General features: G+C 40.4%; 1 protein-coding gene across 1 annotated transcript; it reads right to left on the reverse strand.

Annotated features, from left to right (window-relative positions):
- Window positions 1–1,376: 1,376 nt before the first annotated feature.
- On the reverse strand, window positions 1,377–17,186 carry SCRG1 (stimulator of chondrogenesis 1). Its single transcript, XM_036764038.1, has 4 exons — window positions 17,169–17,186; window positions 11,770–11,842; window positions 5,563–5,811; window positions 1,377–3,308 (listed from the first exon to the last, which is right to left on the reverse strand). Exons 3-4 carry the CDS (start codon window positions 5,796–5,798, stop codon window positions 3,254–3,256), a joined length of 291 nt encoding a protein of 96 aa, XP_036619933.1. The 5' UTR covers window positions 5,799–5,811; window positions 11,770–11,842; window positions 17,169–17,186; the 3' UTR covers window positions 1,377–3,253.
- Between the last annotated feature and the right edge of the window lie 4,928 nt (window positions 17,187–22,114).

Consider the following 22,114-nt stretch of genomic DNA (forward strand, 5'->3'; position numbering starts at 1 on the left):
AGTTACTTATACTATGCAATCTATACTATTTGCTTGCTTCCCCCTCCTTTAATTTTTAATAGAGCCTTTAATAATGAATTGTGTCCAGTGTACTTCCAAGTGGAGAATTGGTGCCAGCTTCTGGCCTAATCAGTGGAAAGATGACCATCTCAGGTAGGGACTTAAACAAAGGAAGCCTGGAATCTTCCTCCTCTCCTCAAATAATCTTATGCCAAATAACCAGACACCTTGGTGTAAGGACAATATTTACATATGTAGTATATCTGTGACTTCTTATATATATACATACATAAATACATATATATATACACTTATGAATCTTGTCATGTCCTCTTTTTAATGTGTCACACAAATCTAATTTTAAAACCTCTAGATATAGATCATATCTACTATATAATTAAGAACTAACCATAGCTTTTTAATTACTCTAAGTAACATATACAAAAGATGTATTTTTCTTTTTAGAAGTCCTTTAACAAAAATTGTAGTGTTTAAGATTATGATGTTTTTGTGGCATTCAAAGAATTTAATCACTCAATTACATTACGAAAGTATCAAAATGATTTGAATTAAGTTGAATGAATTCTTTGCAACTCTGTCAACCACTATCAGTCATCCAAAATTTAGTGAAACTCGATAATGGGGCAGGGGGGAAGGGAGTCTAAATACAAGCTGTCTGTGACTAAGGAGAATTGGACAAATCTGGTTTTCCTACAATGCCATTTTCACTGTATACAACTTTTTTTGGTGGGAAGGATAACTCTGATTCTATGATTATTTATGGAGTTTTAAAAGGGCCTATTAAAATTTCATCTGAAATTACCTTCAATGGAAAGGCATGTAGTTGTATATTTATAATTACAGGGGGCAAATTTGCAAAATCTTTAATTTTTCTTGTATATATTTGTTTACCATTCTGGTAAAATGCTGCCAACTCTATAGTGGCTCTTTAAGGCAAACAACTAAGCCACAGAATATTAAAAACAATCAAAGTAAAGGCTATCGGTTGGAGGAAATTCAGAGCAATTTTATGGACAAAGAGTCGTTAATCAAAAAGTATTATTACTTGTTTGCCATGTGTTCAGTGGACTACATGTATGTGAGGTCTCCCACAATAAAGGCTTAGCACATGTATATGCATATAAAGAAAGTCAAATTTTATGCCCTATTTGAGTGTTTGCCATCTGAAATTTACTATTTTTTTATGAAGAATGAAAGGCAGCTTCGTTGATTTTTCAGTGTAACCAGAAGTTGTGATAAAGCTCAGATGCTAATATGTAGCATCGATTCATTGTTTATTCACTGTGGTTGAACAAAGTATTTGCTTTTTAGGAATATGTGTACCGGCATATAGAAAGAACATACGTAATCATGCAAGAGTCAAATAAAGCAAGCTTTTTCAACACTCATGTTTTACATGTAACATTGTTCAAAAAAGCTTTTATTTGGAAATGACAAAGGATACTTTCCCTTCTATAACTTGCTGTTAGACGGCAGAAACTGAACTTCATGTTACAAAGTAATTCTCAGAAAGGACAAGCTGAACAAATATTTTTATTATCAACGTGGTACGGTTCTCTTCATTAATAACTTGGTAGTAGCAGTTTGTGAAACGTCAGCATTCTTATTTTCCCCATACCAATTTTTTTCTCATTAGATTTTTGTCACACTAATCTGAAAACAGTTATTAGAAAGCTCATGATGATAATATATATAATTATGAACAAGGAGAATAAATCTCTGACACTTTCTCTTTCAGAAGGAGTTTAGAGCATGGGGAGAAAGACAGGGTTCCTTATTCTGCGTCTACCTAAGCTCAAAAAAAGGAATCCATTTCAGATGGGAGAGGTAGTAGACAGGAGGCCGAGTCATCAGTCTGGCATTGTGTAAACAAAACAACTACTAGGGGCTTAATTTTCTTTTCACTTTTCCAACTTTGGACAATTGGTAGAAACATCCAAAATTTGTTATTATTATTAACAATAACAATAATAGCTGACATTTAGAGCGCTTTAAGTTTTGCAAATCAGTTTAAATTTTTTATCTTATGCGGTTCTAACAACAATCCTGTGAAGCAGACGCCATTATCATCCCCATTTTACAGATGAGGAAACTGAGATGGAGGTTCAGCGACTTGACCAGAGTCACTCACCTGGTAAATGTATGAGGCTGGCTCCAGCTCCAGCGTTTTGATTGCTTGTGCCGCTCACTAAGTGAATTTTGCAGGACATGTTGAATGCAGAATGCCTCAAGAATTATTTAAGCCAGTACATGTTAAAGTTGAACCGATATTTTATCGTACACATCAGCGACCCCCTTCCCTTGATTCCATGTGGCTAACAGGTGACTTTGGAGACCCTCGTATCAGTGGCATTTTGTAGATTTTATTTGCAGGATGAGATGACGTGGGAAGTTGTTTCTAATCCTTTCATTGAGTTTACTTTAATTAATGATCAGATCAGTGAAGGCAACAAACAGTTGTGTGAAGGGATATAATGTGGCAGCTGGGTACATTAAAAGAACACATTTTCGAGGTGGCCTTGAAAATGCTCTTAAAGACTGCAGATGTCAAGTTAGAAATGAATGTGTTCTCAGCAAAACTTTTAATCAGAGGTCATAGATGTTAATGAGGTGGGTGAGAGATATTCTCCTGGTTATACTGAATGGCTACAAAAAATTTACCAATCCATTGATGTGTGCGTGTGTGTGTGTGTGTGTGTGTGTGTGTGTGTGTGTGTGTGTAGGGGGAAGAGAAATGTATTTGGAATTGACTATGATGTAAAAGCAAAAGGCATCAATAAAATTGTTTTTAAAAAATCAGTCTGCTGTTAGCATCCACAAAGAGGGGGGAAAATGAGATCAGCATATTTGTTTCTTTGCCACTAGTCTGGCAAACTTTTTGCCCTGGACAACTAGGAATTTACATTTTGCCTTAAGGAACTGAATAGAAGCAACCTCTCATAATGGCTAATTTTATTATTATTATTGGATAGATTTGTTGGGGATATGCTGTAGAATACATATGGCCCTTTAAGGTTTTGCAAAGCATTTGATTTCATTTGATCCTTATAACATCCTTGGGAGGTAGGTTTTATTATTTCCTTTTTACACATAAGCATTTTAGGCTCCAAAAGATTAAGTAGTTTACTCAGGATCACAGTTGGAAAGAGCTGGAGTCAGAATTTGAACCGGGGTAATCTCCAGTCCATATCCTTTCTCTATAGACTATGACATGGTGCCGTTATGAAGATTCTCACTGGTTGTTGCAAGGGATCACAAAAGAGATCTTTGGCCCAAAGAAGATGTCTCTGAAAAAAATTACACACGTTCAGAAATGTTAGTTTATGAAGTGTTTTGGTGTGCTAACATTTGACCTTGTCGCTTGGATTTCACTCTTTCTATGCTGATGGAATATAAAAGGGATTTTAAAAGGGTTTTTCCCTTTCCATAGAGAAGGCATAAGAGGACAGATAGATGTTTTCAAATACTGAAGGGCTGAAGAAGGAAAGAAGGAGGGAAAGAAAGAGAAAGGAAGAAAGAAGGAAAAGAAAGAAAAAGAAAGAGAAAGAAAAAGAAAGGAAGGAAAGAAGGAAGAGATTAGATTTGGTCTACTTGATCTGGGGTGCAAAACTAGGAATAAGGGAAGAATTTTCAGATACACAGTTTTAGGCTAGAAATCACAATTAGGGGCTGTCCAAGAGTGAAATGAGTTATCTTGGTTAAAAAGTAGGTTGTTGTGAGGATCAAATGGAATAATATTTGTAAAGTACTTAGCACAGTGCTTGGCATATAGTAGGTGCTTAATAAATACTTATTTTCTCCCTCCTTCAGCCTCCCCCTCTCACTAGACATCTTTTAACATTTAAAAAAATATATTTTTCCCCCAATTACGTTTAAAAACAATTTTTAACATTTTATTTTGAGTTCCAAATTCTATTCCTCCCTCCCTCCCTTCCCCACTCGCTGGGGTGGTAAACAATCTAACATAGGTAATACATGCCTCACTAGACAATCTTGAAGAGGAGGCTGAACACTTGTCCGGGATTTTGTAAAGGGAATTACTTTATTACTTTTTTAGGTACAAATTGGATTAGATGATGTGCTGAGTTTGAGATACCTACCTTACTCACAATTTCCTTGTGAAGATTAACCCGAAGACATAGGAGGCAGTACGGTACAGTGAGGAGAGAAGTAGTTTTGGAGTTAGAGGATAGGGATTTAAATTCTACCTCTGACACTACTGGTGTGACCTTGTACGAGTGAATTCACCATCCCAGGTAACTAGGTGGTACAGTGGAGTGGATGAAGCACTGGACCTGGAGTCAGGAAGTGGTTGTTGAGTCATGTCTGACTCTTTGTGACCCCATTTGCGATTTTCTTGGCAAAGATAGTGGAGTGATTTGCTATTCCCTTCTCCAGCTCATTTGACAGTTGAGGAAACTGAGGCAAACAGGGTTAAGTTACTTGCTCAGGGTCACATAGCTAGTAAGTGTGTGAGGCCAGACTTGAAGATGAGTCTTTCTGACTCTAGCCTAGCAGTCTATCCACTGTGTCACCTAGCTGCCCCAGAGTCAGGGACACCTCAGTTCAAATCTGGCTTTAGACACTTACCAGCTATGTGACCCTAGCCAAGTCATTTAACTTCTGTTTGCCTTTGTATCCTCATCTGATGATAATAGTACTTTCCTTATAGAGTTGTTCTGAGGAACAAACAAGATAATATATTTTAAGAGCACAGTACATAGTAGGTCCTTAGAAAAACTTGTTTCCTTCCTTTTGGGTCTCAGTTTCCCTTTATGTAACATGGCGGGGGGCTTGGTTTAGACTAAATGGTCCATGGTTGTATCTTGAGATTAATGAGCCTATGATCTGTAAGCGCTTTGACAGGCTAACTGAACCACAGAAATACAAGGTATTTGAGAGAGACTCTAGAAATTGAAAGCCCAAAACTACCAAAAGACTATTTGGGGATGGAGGGAAAGGCCTTACTGGCTCACCTGCTTCTGTTAAGCGTTCAGGACGCCATGCTCTATAGCCCACCTCCATGTCAGTTGCTGAATTCTTAAGTGGTGTGTTTGGCTCAGTCTAGATGATTTTAGAGGCAAAACTGGCAACCTTTCCCTTAAGACAGGATTCTTTCTCTTCATTTTGACTTTTCTGCCTAGCAGACTAAATGTTTTATTCACAATAAAAATTGCTCTTAATTCTATGATTGCAATCTGAAGTGAATCCTTCCTGGTAAAATGGACTACTCTTTCTGGTAGATTGAGCATGGGGACAGATATTAAAATTCTGGTGTGGAGTTTAGTCTGAGTATTCATTTACCTTTTAAACTCTGCAAAAAAAAAATCCATGCTCTTCACCTCACAAATTTGGAAACTGAGTCCTAGGGAGGTTAAGTGACTTGCACAGCATCACAAAGGCCATAAGAGATCTAGGATTCAACTCGTGTCCTGGGATTCCAAATCCAGAGTTCTTTCTACTAGATCACATGACTTAAAAGGAGATGCTCTCTACATCCTCATGTAAGTTTAATGTGTTATTGAAAGAAAATCTCCTTACTTTGGGCAGCACAGCAATTCAGTGAAGTTGCAATAACAGATCATCTCACATCCTTTTCCATTCCAGAAGTGGTCCTGGAGGTGTCTATCAATCTGTTTAAGATCTGCCACTCCTTCAGGAATGTTGTGACAGTTGCGATCTTTTAAAATCTTCCTGTAGCAAGAGAGACGGTTTGTGGACATGGCATGTCCTCCTAGCAGCAAATTCAGCAAAACCATCAGAGCTGTGATTTTCATTTTGGCTTTCAGCCTAGAGGAAAGGAGAATAACAAAAGTATCTGTTTAGGTACATTCCACACTAGATTCTATCTGTCATCCCATTGTAATGGCCAGGGCATAGGATGCCTCCCAAGATAGGGCACCATATCTCTCAACTAGGCTTGTGGATACTTACTAACTGTCCCTTCAACCACCCCTCAGACTGGTAGGTTTAGCTTCCCAAAGAAAGATCCCTACCCTGTGATTCAATTCCGTCTCTCTCATTGTGCTAGGGGTAACCCTGTTGAGAGTAAATATATTCCTTCTCTCCACCTGTAATTCGAGATAGAGTTGGTGAGAGAGTATCATACCGATGGACTTTGGGACAGAGGTTACCCGCCACTTTTCTCTCTTGAGCTAGGACCATCCATTTTACCATAAAGGCAATATGGAGTCATGGACAGGACACTGGTCCGGGAATCAGGAGGCCTATATTCTAACCCCATTGTGTATTTCTGCGTGACATTGAGAAGATTCTTCAGCCTCTTTGGACATTGCTTTCTGTTTATACAAACCGGCCACTCACAAGAATGCCACTTTTAGATCTTAAACAGAATCATTTACAGCAAGGCAAAAGAAATAACATTACAGGTACAGCAAGTGTATAAATAATATATATCACAAGCCACACGTGAGCCTGGCTGACGCTCCTTTACCAATGCACTCCACATCTGTAGGGGGAGAATCTGTCAGGAAAGAGTACCAGGGAGGAAAACTGCTGTGCTTGAGGTGATCATGACTCTGAACTTTTGGGCTTGGTATGATTGGCCCAATTAGGAACTCCTGCACCACATAAAACTGCTTCTCTGCTAACTGATTGTGGATCCTTAAAATTCTGCAGCTGGGCAAATCCCCTTCCCTTCAATTCTTGGGACTTTACAAACTCTTCAAAGTGAAAAGCACGCTTAAAATTACTTTGGAAAAGTGTTGGCTATTAATTTGTATGTACCTAGTTCCATATAAGCCAGAGAACCGTCCGCATGTTAGGCTGACTCTGAGGACTACAGCCTCTCAGAACAACCCAGTCACCTATTTTCATATCAGCATGCTGTGTTGTCCAATTAAATTATAGCAAACAGAGCTCGTGGAAAGACAGCTCAAGCTGACTCTGAACAAATCAAATAGCCTATCCTGCTTTCCACTCACCAGTATCCTGCAACATCCAATGACATCTCAATATTTCTTCCTCTTGAAGCAGCAACAAAACCTTTTCCCCCTTTCTGCTTTTCCCTCTCAACCAGAGGAGGGCAGCAGAGAGCAAGAAGTATGTCTCAGACTTCCTCTCAAGCTCAATACCTCATTCAATGCAGCCGAGGTTCTCTCCAGTTAGCAATCATGCAGTATGTAGGGGAAGCCTCTGGTTGGCTGGGCTGCTCCTGCCCATAATCTTTTCAAACATCTCAGACAAAGCTGCTCTTCACCCCCTCCCACCAATTTATTCTGCTAACAGATGCTTCAATCTGTAGCAGCTAGGTGGCCAGTGGTAGGAAAAGAGGGCAAGGCAAGGAGTCAGGAAGACCTGAGTTCAAATTTGGCCTCAGACACTTACTAGCTGGGTGACTCTAGGCAAGTCACTCCACCTCTGTCTGCCTCAGTGTCATCAGCTGTTAAAATGGGGATAATACTAGCAACTAATTTGCAAGGTTGCTGTGAGGATCAATTGTGATAATATTTATAAAGTGCTTAGCCCGGTGCCTGGCACATAGTAGGTACTATATAAATGCTTATTCCCTCTCCCTTCCCTTCTTTAGTCTCAGTCTCAACCTCTTATTTCTATACTTCAATCTAAATGGTTTAAACCAGAGCCTCCTGATACTCATTTACTCATTTCTCACTTAAAAGGTTATAACTGACTAAATATCCCTTATGATATCCTTTAAAAATCATACATCAGTCTCCAAATTGTTATGATTTCTCTCTTTTAAAACAGTTATATGTAAATGAGATTAGGTACATGCCCTCCGGCTCTAAGTTCTCGTCATGTGTCTCATTACGTGTCCTTGGAACGATGGTGTTTTTGGTACTCATATTTTCCCAATTTTAATAAATAAAAGTTCTTTCTCTTCTCCCTTTAAACCACCAAACTATTCTCATGCAAACAAGGGGACTTGTTTTTATATTTTACATTTAGGCCACAGTTCATTTTCTGTTCTTAAACTGGCCAAATACCATCTGAAAACTTTTTTTGAACACATTTTAACAGTTTTTGTTAAGTCAGCGTTCTTTTCCTTCTCGCCTTCCAGGAATCAAAAATACTCATTTCTGAAAGAGACAATATCTTACACCTCTTACCAGTTGACATCGTTGTTTTACGTTATGCACCAGCACTTTTTCTGCCCTTTTCAGCACTAAATAACTCTGTATAAAAAGGGCAAGTCATACCTTAAAGTACAGTACTGCACTTGACTTACTCTCCCAAACTCGGGAAATAGAAGATTGTGCTGTCTAGTCTCTCTGCTACAGTAGCAGAGCATTTCTAGAATAAATGACGTGTTTCTCATTAGTCTAAGTGATTTTCTCTGTGATAATTTATCAGGCAGAGTATTTATCAAGCATCCAGTAAGTCTTCTTTAAGTTTCTTCTTTAACAGTGAGGAAACTGAAGCTTTTAACTTATAACAGAGTCAGAATTTGAACTAGCTGTTACCAGCTACTAAAAAGGAATTTCATTATAATGATAAAAAGGAAAATGATGTAGAGGACTTCAAATAAGGCTCTCAGTCTCAGTGGGTGTTTGGGAAATGGATTATTTTTTGTCTGAAAGTCCCTGCACTCAGGTACAACTCAGGTGAGTTTTTTAAATAGAAAAATGAGAATAATAAGTTGTCTTAGTAAAAATAACTTCCTTAAAATATTTGAAATAAAAAATTTTCTCTTATTATAACAGGGCTTTGTCCAGAACACCTAAGACTGGGCACCCAAGTGGGGGACTTTAGGGACCTGCTTCTGACAGAAGACATTCTGCATTCCTCTACCAGTATGTAGGAGAAGTCTTTTCCCATGGCTGCATAATGGAAACAGCCTATCTTTAAAAGTGTCAGTCTGAAAGGGTCTCTTTCTTTTTCTGGCAGTGTTCAGGGGGTTAAAGGTACTATTTACCCATATAGCTTGGGAGCCATGAACTGAGCCAGAGGAAGACTATCTCCCTGCTCCCACACACACATACTTTAGGGCCTGTGGCCCCAAGAATTGGGGCTGGGGTCTTGGTCTTATTCTATTTGTTCTTTTGCTTTCTAAGTGCAAGTGGTAGAAACCTCCTGAGCCATGGTTCGGGCCATGATGACCCTGGAGGCAGGATTCCAGGCCAGATGTCCCTGCTAGCCCAGCAGGGCAGTCCCAAGAAGCCAGGGTGTTGGAACTTGGAACTTGATGGGACTATGGTACATAGGAACTGAGTTATTCTGTGAACCTAATTCCTATCCCCTTCTCAGAAACCCAGGAGATATTGAGGGTTGGGGGATAAGGAGGGGGCACGATTATGCCCTCATGTTGGAGAGAGGATGTTTGTATATTTCTTTCTGTAAGACAGGTAAAATACACAGGAGGGCTGCTAGCACAGATCCACTCTTCATCTGGTCAGACAGGAAGGACAGGAAGACAGCTTTGGAGGGTTTAATAATCTTACTTTATTCTAGTCTAACCTTCTCAAAAGGGTTGCTGATAATGGGAGCACCAACTCCTACAGCATTCCCTAATCATCCTTCTTGCAGGGACAGGCATGAAGGTGGGGCAACTGCCCCTGCATCTTGCTGGGGTCAATTGAGATAGGTACAACTTGTGCACTCCCCTAAATCCCCTCAAGGCCCAATGGGGGCTGGCTGAGGCAAACACAGATTTCCTCCAAGCCTTGATAGGGGCCGATCAAGGCGCACATAGCATTCCAGCTTGCGCATTCAACCCTAGGGCTTCCTCACTCACTGACCAGTGCCCATGTGCTTTATAGGGCAACATTTTGCCAGCAATAGCCTCACAAGTTTACATCATCTCACTATTATATCTAACTGTGCAGTCACAGTGGATATTTACAATTTAAGTACAGATGTTTATATTATTTATCATTATATAATGATGTGCAAGCGTGGTGAGGTTTTGAACCATGGTCATAAGAACTCACATCTAACACCTGGGAACAAGAGATTGATATGGCTGTGGATCCTGGGAACTAAACTATAGGAAATAATAACAAAAATCTACCTTACACACGCCAAAATCTATCTTACTTACACTTTCTATACCTTTGAATCAAATATTCATTTGTAAAAATTAATCTGACTGTTAAGTGGCCAAATGGAACTAGAGGTGCAGGGGAACCCTGAAACTGGTGGAACACAATTAGTAGGGGCTTGAGACAATAATAGATAGACTAGATACCTGTAAACCCTCTTAAGATCACTGAAGTACCCTGGAGGAGGGGTGAGATGTAGCACACCTGGCCTTTAGGCAGTGTGGGTCAGGGAAGTCACTGTTATGCTATCATAAAAGCATTATGGAGTAGTGGGCAGCACATTGGATTGGGAATCATGAGGCTGACATTCTGGTCCCAAACCTGTCACTAATATTGTGTGACATTAAGAAAGTTCCTTAACATCTCTGGGCCTTGGTTCCATATCTGTAAAATAAGGCAGTTGGGCTAGTCGATCTCTAAGGTCTCTTCTTTGGGTACGACTATATACATCTAAATAGGACACTATCATAATCTAAGTTCCCTGGAGATCCAGAAACCATACCTAGCAGCTGCTAAGCCACTTGGCTCCATGGGGCAATGCTTCTTCATCTTCACTTTGACCTTTTCCGCCCTCTGCAGGCAATGTACATACCCTCCAACCCGTCCCCCACTTAACCTTTCTACTTTTTCCTATAAGAACTATCATCAATTTGGTACTGCCTTGGCTTCAGGAAAGATAGTTAGATGTTTATTTAGCTAGTAAACAGATGAGTGGATGGGTAGAGAAAACGTTTATTAAGCACTTGTATGCCAGGCAGTATGTTGGGAAGCAATGAGCAAGACAGTGCTTGCCTTCAAGAGGCTTACTTTCTAATTGGGAAGGGGACACATTAGAGCTAGAAAGGCTAGGGAGAGTAGAAGGGTAGAAGGATGGTCTGGAGGTAGCTGAGAAGTGGTGTAGAAAGCTAGATCTGGACAAGACAAGGCAAAAGCTCCCCTATGAGAGATATGCAGGCAAGACAGGCAGAATCCAAATTGCCTTAGCAGGAGAGATGACAGCTGACGTTTAGGTGGCACAGGATGGAAATGGTCTGAGAAAAGCTTGTTAATGGATGGTCCAATTGTTCTAATCACCATTCCTATGACTTCTCCAGAGCACAGCCCTCTTCCCTGGCCACCACTCTTCCGTATGTGCCTCTCCCATTAGGAGGCAAGCTCTTACAAGGCAGGGAGTGTCTTGCTTTTATATTTCTGTCTCCAAGGGCTTAGCACACAGGGCTTGGCACATAGTAAATGCTTAATAAATTATTTTCATTCATTTAATTCATTCTGTTGTTTTTATTTTTTACTCTGATGACCCCCAAATGTCCCAAAATATAAGATCTTATTTTAGCACCAATATTCCTCAGGATTTATGCAATTCATTGAGTTTTCTACCTGGAAAAAATATATAATAGAAGAAAAGGTAATGGTTTATTCACTATCCTTAACATCAGCATCAATGACATACAACAGTCTGTCCAAAAAGGATATGGCAGTTCAGGCCCAAATTCAAGTCACATTATCCTGGTTGTGTCATTGTGGGCAAGTCACTGAAAGTCTCAGTGCCTCTCAGACTTTAAGTTGCAGAGCAGGAGGTGATCTGCATTGGTGTTGTGAGTTTCCTCCATGGGAGTTCCCTATTCCAATAAAATCGTAGAGAATTGGACACCCCAAGGTGTGGGCCTCTGCTTGGAAGTCTGTAAATTCCCAAAGCAAGTTAGTGAGGTAGAAAAAAAGCACTTACCTGTCTGGTGGTCAGGAAGCTGAGTGCTGTTCTTTGCCTCCTAATCTTCCGACTCAGACAAACACTTGTTCTCCTTGTCAGTAAAACAAATAACAGAATTTGAAGGAGACAGCATGGTATTGTGGAATGACTTAGCTCTGAAATCTTTGTGGTACGTATGATGGGAAGAGAATTGGTATAGAGTCAGAAGACATAGGTCCAAGTCTTGTCTCTAACCATTACTACTAGTGTGGTGTTACACAAATGACTCAAACTCCCTGAGCCACACTTTCTCCATTTATAGAATGAAGGGTTTGGACTAGAGGTAATTTGAGGGTCCTCTTAACTCTAGACTGATGATCCCATGATTTATTTCACAGTCATTTCTCTCTTCACCCACACCTTGTAAGAAAGGAAAATGGCCAAGTAAAAACAATGAATACTGTGACTGTCTGAAAATGAGCATAACCCCTGTAGTCTTCCCTTTAGGATGTTTTCATTTACTTAATTGTAATTGGGTGTTATTCTTCAGGTTGTTTAGGTCATATATATTTCTAAGCACCTAGGTGGCTCAGTGGTTAGAGCACTGGGCCTGGAGTCAGGAAGACCTGAGTTCAAATCCAGCCTCAGATACTTACTAGCTGTGTGACCTTGGGCAAGTCACTTAACCTCTGTGTCCCTCAGGTTCTTCCTACATAAAGCAGGGAATATAATAGTTCCTACCTCCCAGGATTGTCATGAGGCAAATGAGATACATATGTAAAGCGCTCCATAAAATACTACATATTCACGTGGACCTCAGAACTGAACACAGTGCTCCAGGGGTGGTCTGACCAAGGCAGAGCACAAGGAGACTACCCCCTCTCTCAGTCTGTACGTGGCGTTGCTGTCATTGTCATCCAAAATGGTGCTTTCCCATTGGTCACATCACACTGTCGATTCATATTTAACCTGTAGGCCACTAAAACTCCTGGGTTTTCCTCCAATGAACTCTTCTCTGGCCACCCCATTCTGGCTATTTTACTCCCATTGTATAGTTGATTTTTCAAAATCAAATGTAGAAGGATACACTTATTCCTACTAAATTTCATCTTTAAAGATATCACCTTATTGTTCTTGTCTATTGAGATTAAAAAAAACAAACAAACAATTTTGACATCTAACATCCTTGTTATTCTTACCCGCTTCTTGTCATCTGAAAGTTTTATAGACATGCCATCTATGTCTTCATTCATGTCACTAATAAAAATGTTGGTCAGGAGAGGCCAAGGAAAGAATCTAGCTGCCCTCCACTAGAGGCCTTCCTCCCTTAATTGACACTCTGACCATTTTAATTGACCACCTAACCATTTTCATTCATCTTAGACTTTTCCATGTTATCCTTGAAGAAATTGGGACTTTTCTCAAATTCCAAAATGTCACTATTGGAATGTACATCAGGGACATTTAGCCTTGCCTCCCCCTGATCAAGAATCCCTTCTACATTAAGATCATCCAGCACTTATGTGAACTTCTCCAGTAAGAGAGGCAGCCCAAACCACTTCTGCATAACTGTAATTGCTGTGAGATTTTTCCTGATATTGAGTCTAATTTTGCCTCTTTCCAACTTCTTCTGATTGCTCCTCACTCTTCCTGGTGGGAACAAGCAGAACTTCCATGTCATCAAATGTTCAACAGTCTTTCAAATATCTGAAGACAGCTTTCAAATCAGCATTCTCCACTCCCCCCCACCCCAGTCTTCTCTTCTTCAGCCTGAAGGTCCTTAATGCTTTCAACCATTCTTTATATGTCATGAACTCAAGGCTTTTCAGTACCCTGGTTACTCTACTCTGAACATGTCATAAGCTCAGTGGTTCTCAAAGTACAGTCTGGGGACCTCCAGTGGTCCCTAAGATCCCTTCAGGGAATGGTAAACATTGATATCAGTAGAAATAATCTTCATAAACAAAGTTTCTTAGGGACAGGGTCCTCAATAATTTTTAAGAGTGTAAAGGGGTCTTGAGCCTGAAAAGTTTGAGAACCACTGGCTAGTTTACTCATGTCCTTCTTAGGGATGTTGCCAAATGTCTTACTAAGATCCAGGTATTCCATCACTACAGCAAAGATTTCACTGACTAAATTTTTCTTTAACAGATTGGCATTCCACTAATTATTCAGTATAGTAAAAACTTCCTAGATTGATACCCTGCCTCTAGTCTCAGTGTCAAGATGTATTTTTCCAAAGACCATTTTTCATCCTGTAACTCCTTTCTGATTATACCCTTTTTCTGTGTTCTCCCACCTTCAGGAATGTGCCACCATAATGACAATAACTCAGGTTTATTTGGCCTTTGACACCTACTGGCTGAGTGACCATAGGCAAACTGATGAACCACTCAGTGCCTCGGACAACTCTCTAAAAGCCTAAGGTACAGAGTAGTTGCCAATATGCTTTGATGTAGGGAATCTCTGTATTGATAGTTCCTTTTACTAATGAAGTTGTGTATCTGAACCAAAATCATGTATACACACACATATGTAACAAGTGCTCTGAGGTTTGCAAAGCATTTACTCTGTAGTATCCCTGTGAGACAAGAAGTACAGTATGATTTTATTCATTTTATAAATAAGGAGGCTGATGTTCTGAAAGGCTGTGACTTGCCCAAGGTCACATAGCTAATAGAAGTATCAAAGCCAGGATATAAACTCAGGTCTCTTGACCAGCACTCTTTCTACTACACATTGCATTCTATCCACAGTTAGGTGATGTGGTGCATAGAACAGTGGATCTGGAGTCAGGAAGAAATGAGTTCAAACCTTCCTCAGTCACTTGCAATCTGTGTGACCCTGGGCAAATCACTTAACCTCTGTGAAGTGGGGATAATATTAGCACCTACCTCCTAGGGTTGTCATGAGGCTCAAATTACAAAATATTTGTAAAGTCCTTTGCAAACCTTAACACATTATATAAACACCAGCTATTTTATAAATGTTAGCTATTATATGGTGCCTTGAAATTCCTCTCCTTTTCCCCTCTCATATATTTAAGTCTTTTCTCCCCAATTAGCAATAATGAGGGCAAGGAGAGACTATACCCTTTGCTGCTTTTGTATTTCCCAGCCGTACCCAGGAGTACTCATTACTGTAGATATTAAGAGTGTCCACTTCAAGAGATGGAATGAATTGAGCAGTGTGCACAGGTATCATGGAAATACTTGTGCTGAGCAGAAGGCCAAAGAATAAAGCAGTCTGCTACAGACTCAGCCAGGCACAGAAGTGGAAAGTTCCAAACCTGGCAAACACTGTCTGAGGACTTTTTTTTTCCTTTTCCTTTTTCTAACACTTTATAAATTACATGTTGAAACTGAATTATCCTCTTCCTCCATTACTAATTGCAGATAAATTGCTTTGACCACTGCTCAGCCAGTGGAAGATTATCTGGAGAAAGATGTGATATATCAGTTGGTTTCCTTGTTAAAAGGCATCGAGCTTAATGCTCTGCACCGCCCCCCCCCCCCCCCCCGCCCCACTCCTCACACCATCCAGGAAGGCCATTCATTTTTGTGCAAAATTCCCCAGGCTGCATTAATTCACTTTGTATTTAAAGTATATACATACTTTAAATTTTCCTACTGACTGTATCTGAGTTACAGAAACACCCAAACCTAAAAATCCAAAAGCATTGAGGAGAGACCGTTAAATGTCTTCTAAGGGATGCTGATGTGCCTTTATGATATTATCGAGGAAAATGCAGGACAGGGAAAGGCTTGCATTTGAGCCAGGAATCCTTGCCAAGACCATAGGGACTGAGAGTTTGCAGTTTGAGTTCTGTCAGGATTCTTGGCACTACCTAAACATTGGAATGGTTGGGTCTACAGGGAGATTTAAAAAGAAAAATCCTTCCCTCCCCCGCCCCACCCCACAATGGCCAAAACTAACAGGGCCAGGCAGCTTGAGAGCTTTCTACAGTTGATGCTGCCATCCCCTGGGGCAGGCGGCTGATGTCATTCCTGGGCACCAGCACGTAGGGCATGGAGATGAAGAAGAGTTGATGAGTTAAACAGAAAGGGCTATTTGCTTTTGTTTCCATTCATATCCTGTAATGGGAAAAAGGAGAGCTAAGACTATGGAGGAAACTGAAAAGATCATCCCAGAGAATTATGCCGAGTTCTAAGAAACCAAAGTCACAGTACCATCTGTGCCAGTTAACTGGTTGTTTTCTCTTCTGCTCCTCCATTAACTTCAAAGAAATTTGTGCTACGATGACCAATTCTTTCAGCCCCGCTTATAATTTCTGAGATCACAGGTTAAAAGCATGACAATAATCTTTCAAGGTGAATAAAATCCTTTTCAGATATGCTGAGGACAGATTGTAACAAGCACAGCCATACCAGAGAACTTGATTAGGGGTAAAATTTAAAGTCAAAGTGCTTCCAGCCTGGAAATTATCATCCTTTATGATTCAGCAAGCTTAGGAGTAAGCAAGGTAGCAGAGCAGGAAGAATGCCGGACCTGGGTTTCAATCCTGACTCTGATACTCACTATTGGCATGACCTTGCCTTCTCAGCCTCAGTTTTCCTCATCTTTCAGAGAAACAGTACTTTTTAACACATCTTACCAGGTTGCTGTAAAGAAAGGGGCTGAAATACTTGGGCAAAGGTGATACATTACTTTTTAATTTTGCTAATTTGCTTTCCTATCCATATCAAGTGATTGTAAAAGGAGATGGCTTTTGGTACTCTTGTGCCTTATACTCAAAGAACTTTAAATGAGAGATTTTTGTAAATCTAAAACATGAACTCCTTTGTATGTTGAGGATATAATCTTGGCACTGTGTTCCCTAGTTAGGACATTCAGGATGAGGTCAATGAATATTATATTATACATCCTCTTTATATTATTATATTATACAGCAAAGCCAAGTTTCTTTTTTTAAGGAATTAGAGGTTTGTTTTTTAAAAGCAAAACTCTCACTTGAATAAGGCTAAAACTTTCAGAATAAGACTAAAACATGACTTATGTATTCTAGGAAAATATCTGAACATTTTTTTTTTTACTATCTCTCATCCTCCACAAGGGCAGACTGGTATCTCACTGTGGGAAACCCATTCTCATTCACTTGTGTCCAGATCCACCCAAACAGTTAGGAGCTGGATGTCAAATTTCTTTTCTTTTCTTTTTTTTTTTGCCTGAGGGGGGAAAATTACTTTCCCATCTCACTGAGAGGTATGCCATTATCTACCTCTGCTTCACTCCTTATGCTTCCCCATTTGTCTTGAGAATTAGTCTCTTTTCTCATTTCATCCCCAGGTTCTCCAAGAGTCTCTTTTCACATCCAGCTTAGCATGATTTCTTTCTGCCCTGACCTTCAGCAGCAGATAGTTTAGAGGAGAACAAATGAGATAAGAAAAACAGAAGTAAACCAAACCCCACAAACCTACCTTTCTTCTTCTTCTTCTTCTCTCCCTTTCAATCTTCTTGGCAGAGAAGTCTTATTAAAAGCTCAAGCTCTCAGTTTGAGGAGGAGGAGAAGAGAAGAGGGGCTGGAAGGAGTTCTTTACAAATGACCTTTTGTCTGCTCTGTCTTTTTGCCCACGATCGACAGAGTCTCTCTCCTCTAGCCAGGAGCTGGACGGGGAGACGGGGGAGGGGTCGGGGAGGCAGAGATGAGGCTGCAAGAACCAAGTCCTTCAGACACTTCCAAACCAGGCAAGAAAGAACTGAACAACTCCTTTACACAAGGAAACAACTGGACTATACAAGAGCTAGAGAGAGGCATACTCATTGCAAAGGCAAATATGAAGCCTGTGGGAATAAAAAGAACATAGACATTTTTCCTTTTAATGAAGACTCTGATTGGAAAGGGGTGTGTGTGTGTGTGTGTGTGTGTGTGTGTGTGTGTGTGTGTAAGGGGAAGGGGAATGGGAAGGGGAAGGGGAAGGGGAAGGGGAAGAAAGCCAAAAGATAGGCAGTAAGAGTGAGATAATTTAAAAAGACTGGAAAGCTCTCTTTTCCCCCTCATCAGGTCCTCTGATTTTTTTTCCCACACTAAGTTTCCCTAGCCAACCAGCGAGCTCTCATTATAACATTTTGTGAGGCCACAAGTCCTGGCTCCTTCCTGATTTACCCCCAAAGAGTCATCCTTGGGCAAGAGAAAGCAAATGAAGTTGTTTGAACTGTGAATAACCAAAAGAAACTTTTTCTAATTCTCTGAAATGGAAGGAGTTGAAGAATTAGGATTACTGGCAGACCAGCCTATTGATGGAATGATGATGGTAGTACTGAAATAAAAATCTATTAGCTACCCATGGGTAAATTCAGTTTGTCATGGTTAACAGGGTCTTTAGTGTTGTAGGACATTGTGCTGTTATACTTAATAAGACCTTGGAAGAGAAAATCATTATAATGAATATTTCCTAAAATACTTGATCCTGAGTTTCTGTACTTTCATTGCTAAAATGTACTAATGACTAGGGGTGATGACTTTTTAGCATTTTGAAAATTGGATGTCAGGACTCATGATGGAAAACGCTGTCCATAACCGGAAAAAGAGCTATGGTGTCTGGATGCAGACTGAAGCATATTATTTGCTCTCTCTCTTTCTTCTTTCTTTGTGTGTTTCTTCTTTCTTGTGGTTTCTCCCATTGGTTCTAATTCTTCTTTACAACATGATTAATGTGAAAATAGGTTTAATATGAATATATGTGTAGAGCCTATGTCAAACTATGCACCATCTTGGGGTGGGGGGAGGGAAGAGATGGGGAGAAAATTGGGAACTTAAAATCTTATGTAAGTGAATGTTGAAAACTAAAAATAAATAAGGAAATTAAAAAAAAAAAGAAAATTGGTTGTGCTATAGATGACTGGCCATGCAGCATGTAGGATCTGCTTCCTATATTCTCTGAAAGACCAAAGCCCAGTGAAAATGTTCACTAATCAACAGGTGGGAAGGTAAACTAATTTTCTGATATCCTTCTTATAAAATACTGCCTTTATTTTCCCCATGAAGGGCTGGGTTACTGGATACTACAAAAATAGTCTGGCATAGAGTCCTACATCTATTTGTTGTCTAGGCAGTACAGAACCTTAAGAAGTGAAAAACTCAGTGTCTCAGTTCCCTCTTTTGTAGAATATATATGCAGTAAATTCTTTTTTAAAAAATTAAATTTTCTTTCAATGAACGGAAATCCATTTTTTTCTCCCTCCCACTTCTCCCCCCCCCCACATGGGGGGGTAGAAAGGAAAAACATTCCCTTGCAACAAATATGCATAATGAAGCAAACCAAATTTGCATTCTAGCCTTGTCAAAAAAAGTCTCATTCTTTGTATAGCTAATTTGAGCTAATGAAGAAATACACTGATAAGCATGATCCAAAAAATTCAGACAGTAACAGGTCCCCCATCATCTACTCTGTCAGGCAGGGACTGTTTCCTCTTTGTGGCTGTGAAACATAGCCCTGATGCAGCATGACTTGGTAAGGCAAAGGAGTTCAGGACCAGATGACACATGGAGATGACCAATGAGGAGTGAAGTTCATAATGAAATCTGTTTAGGCAGTCTATTCAGGGTTCCATGAAGAGGAGGTAGGGGTGGAATGGGTTAATATTTGTACGTGGCATTGGAGGATACATTTAGATCGCAGGACCACAGATTTAACATCAGAAAGGTTCTCTGGTGCCAGCTAGTCCAATCCTCTCATTTTACAGATGAGAAAACTGAGGTCCAGAGAGATTAAATGATTTGCCCGTAGGCAGCGATTGTCCTGACTGGATTCAAACCCAGGTTTTATGATTCCAAATCCAGCACTTTCTCCCTGTACCATGATGACCCCTCTAGCGAGGGTGAATTTTTGACAGAGGCAGTGTATAGTAGGGGCAGTGTATAGTAGCACTTCACTGGGAGCCAGAAAATCTGGGCTCAAATCTCAGTGCTCCCAGGGGTACAAACTGGGGGCAAGTTATAAATATCATTGAGCTTCAGTTTTCTCTCCTGTTAAATGGAGGATAACATTTGTACTACCTATTTACTTTCAAGGTTGTTTAATGCAGGGGACCCTTGGGCCAAATCTGGATTATATTTTAAGACATAAAAATCATTCTTGGTTCAGAGGCCTAAATTTGCCCAAATATGGTTTAGAAGGTCAAATGAAATGGAATAAATGGAAGTCCTTAGAACTATTAACTATTAAATGGCAGTTACTGTGGGGAATGGCTTCAATTGTTTGTGGACTAAGGACCCATTCCCAGTAATCTGGTAATCTCCTCAGGTTGTTAGAAAACTCCTCAGCTTGGTCAGGTACTGCCCTGACCTACGTACTTTATTTGGTCATTTTGAGGAAAAGAATATTCCAAAGTTGGGAATAACTGCTTTCCTTTTAAACAGGTATTAAGGACCTTCACTGAAGACCCATTCTGTCCCTATGCACCTCTGGATGTGGGAATGTGCTGAGCCTTATGGCCGTCCTCACTGGCAGCAGCCAGTCCTGGGAGAGAGCTAGTTTCAACATAGACTCACATTGATTCACATTCCTCACATTGAGATTGGGGCAGGAAATGTGAGAACTAGAAAAGCTGATACCCCACTATGGTGGCTAAGTCCCACTGAAACTAAGAGAAAGCTGCTTGCATGTGCACACACACACACACACACACACACACACACACACACACCCCTTGGTGTTATTATGGGTCTCTTATATGTAAGTAAATGATTATGTTGTGATCCTTAACTCATGCTACCAATGGAATTATACAATTTATAAGGATGTAATGTATGAAATCATGTGCATAGGAGAAAATTTGCAAGTTCATACTGATTGCTTATTCATGGATCTACCTGGCTTATATTGTGTATATCCACTTAAAAGTTTTAGTGAATGTTGATTGGATGAATCATGTTCCTAATGCCTCAGCGACAGTGGGCACTTTTTCTCAAATAGTGGGTACTCTTTTAAAAAGCATTTCTACTCCCACTCTTCCACTTTCTACTGCCATAAATCTTCCTTGTCTCCCATTTAGACTCCAACAAGGTTGAAAGCCCTCTATGGCAAATGAGAGAGTTGGGGAGGAAGAGAGAAAGAGATTGAGAGAGAGAGAGAGAGAGAGAGAGAGAGAGAGAGAGTGAAAAGAACAGGAGAAGCCACTTCAGCTATAAAGGAACCATTTAAACCTTACAATGGACCTGAAGTTTGATCAGCTAAAATGCATATGAAAAGGCCAGTAAAGACAGGATATAAACTGACTCTAACTTTATTCCTGGTCACTCATCTACATAAGACCCTACAGGAACCTAGGAAGTGGAACTGGAGCAGTCATTGTAAGAGTGGTTTCCTCATTGGAGAAGATATTGAATGGGAGAGGACTGATCCGTCCTGTCTCCTGCCTGGAGATGACAAAGCTCAGATCCAAATCCCTGAGGGAGACAAAGAGGAGATGATTCTGCTAATCCTGGGCTAAGGGCTGCTGCCTTTTCTGAAAGAGCCTGGTAATGCTCAGCTTATCCTGAGATTGGAAGTGATAAAGACTGAGTATAGTGGATTGATATGTCCATCAGAAATGCTGTGCCATGGAAAGGGCCCAGAGGCAATGCGATCTACCCAGCCAGGGAGTAGCTACTCTGTTTCCAAGTGACTTCCCTGGCCCAGCCTAATGGCAGAAACCTAGCAGCTGAATGACCGGCTCAGTCAAGGAGCAGCTGTACCCACTGGCCAAGCCACCAATCTGACCCAGCCCAGCAGCAGCTGAGCTCAGTAAGGAACCAGTCCAGCAGCTGCTTGGTCCAATCCAGAAATAGATTGAACTGTATAATAAAGATACCCTGTCTGCCCAGAAGATTCACCCATCTAGATGAGATGTCTCAACCTGCAGAGAACTTTGTACAGACTCTCTGGAAAGAATGAGGACATCAAGGCCCTGCTATTCCAGAGTTTGTGAGCTGGCCTGTATAGGTGTGTTTTCAACATTTTACTTTAAATTTGTGCCCATTCTCTACCCCCAAAACAGATTCTGTGTATGTTTGTAGGAAAGTACACTCCAGGGGGAGGGGGATTTTAAAAACTATTATGCTTGCTATGCCATTTGAGTTAATGCTTTTTTTAAAAGCCAATTGAGTCTATGACTTATTGTTAATGGGAAATACACTGGTAAGGGCTTGTCACAGTGGTAGGAACCCACAGGGTTGCCCCTGGAAACTGTGGTAGCAGTCAACCTTCTGGGGACTCAACCTAATAGTCCAAGTTTGAGTTGTGTAAGTATCTCAGAAGAGGAATTACACTAGACCCAATAGAAATCCTGGAAATGTAACTGGGTTGGCCACCATATGTAAGCGTAGGGTCCCTCACTGAAGGAATTTTGATCTGAGCCAGGAGAAGTTATTGAACAAAGAGAA

The sequence above is a fragment of the Trichosurus vulpecula genome, chromosome 6 (genome assembly GCF_011100635.1).
Source record: "Trichosurus vulpecula isolate mTriVul1 chromosome 6, mTriVul1.pri, whole genome shotgun sequence".
In the NCBI taxonomy this organism is placed as follows: Eukaryota; Metazoa; Chordata; class Mammalia; order Diprotodontia; family Phalangeridae; genus Trichosurus; species Trichosurus vulpecula.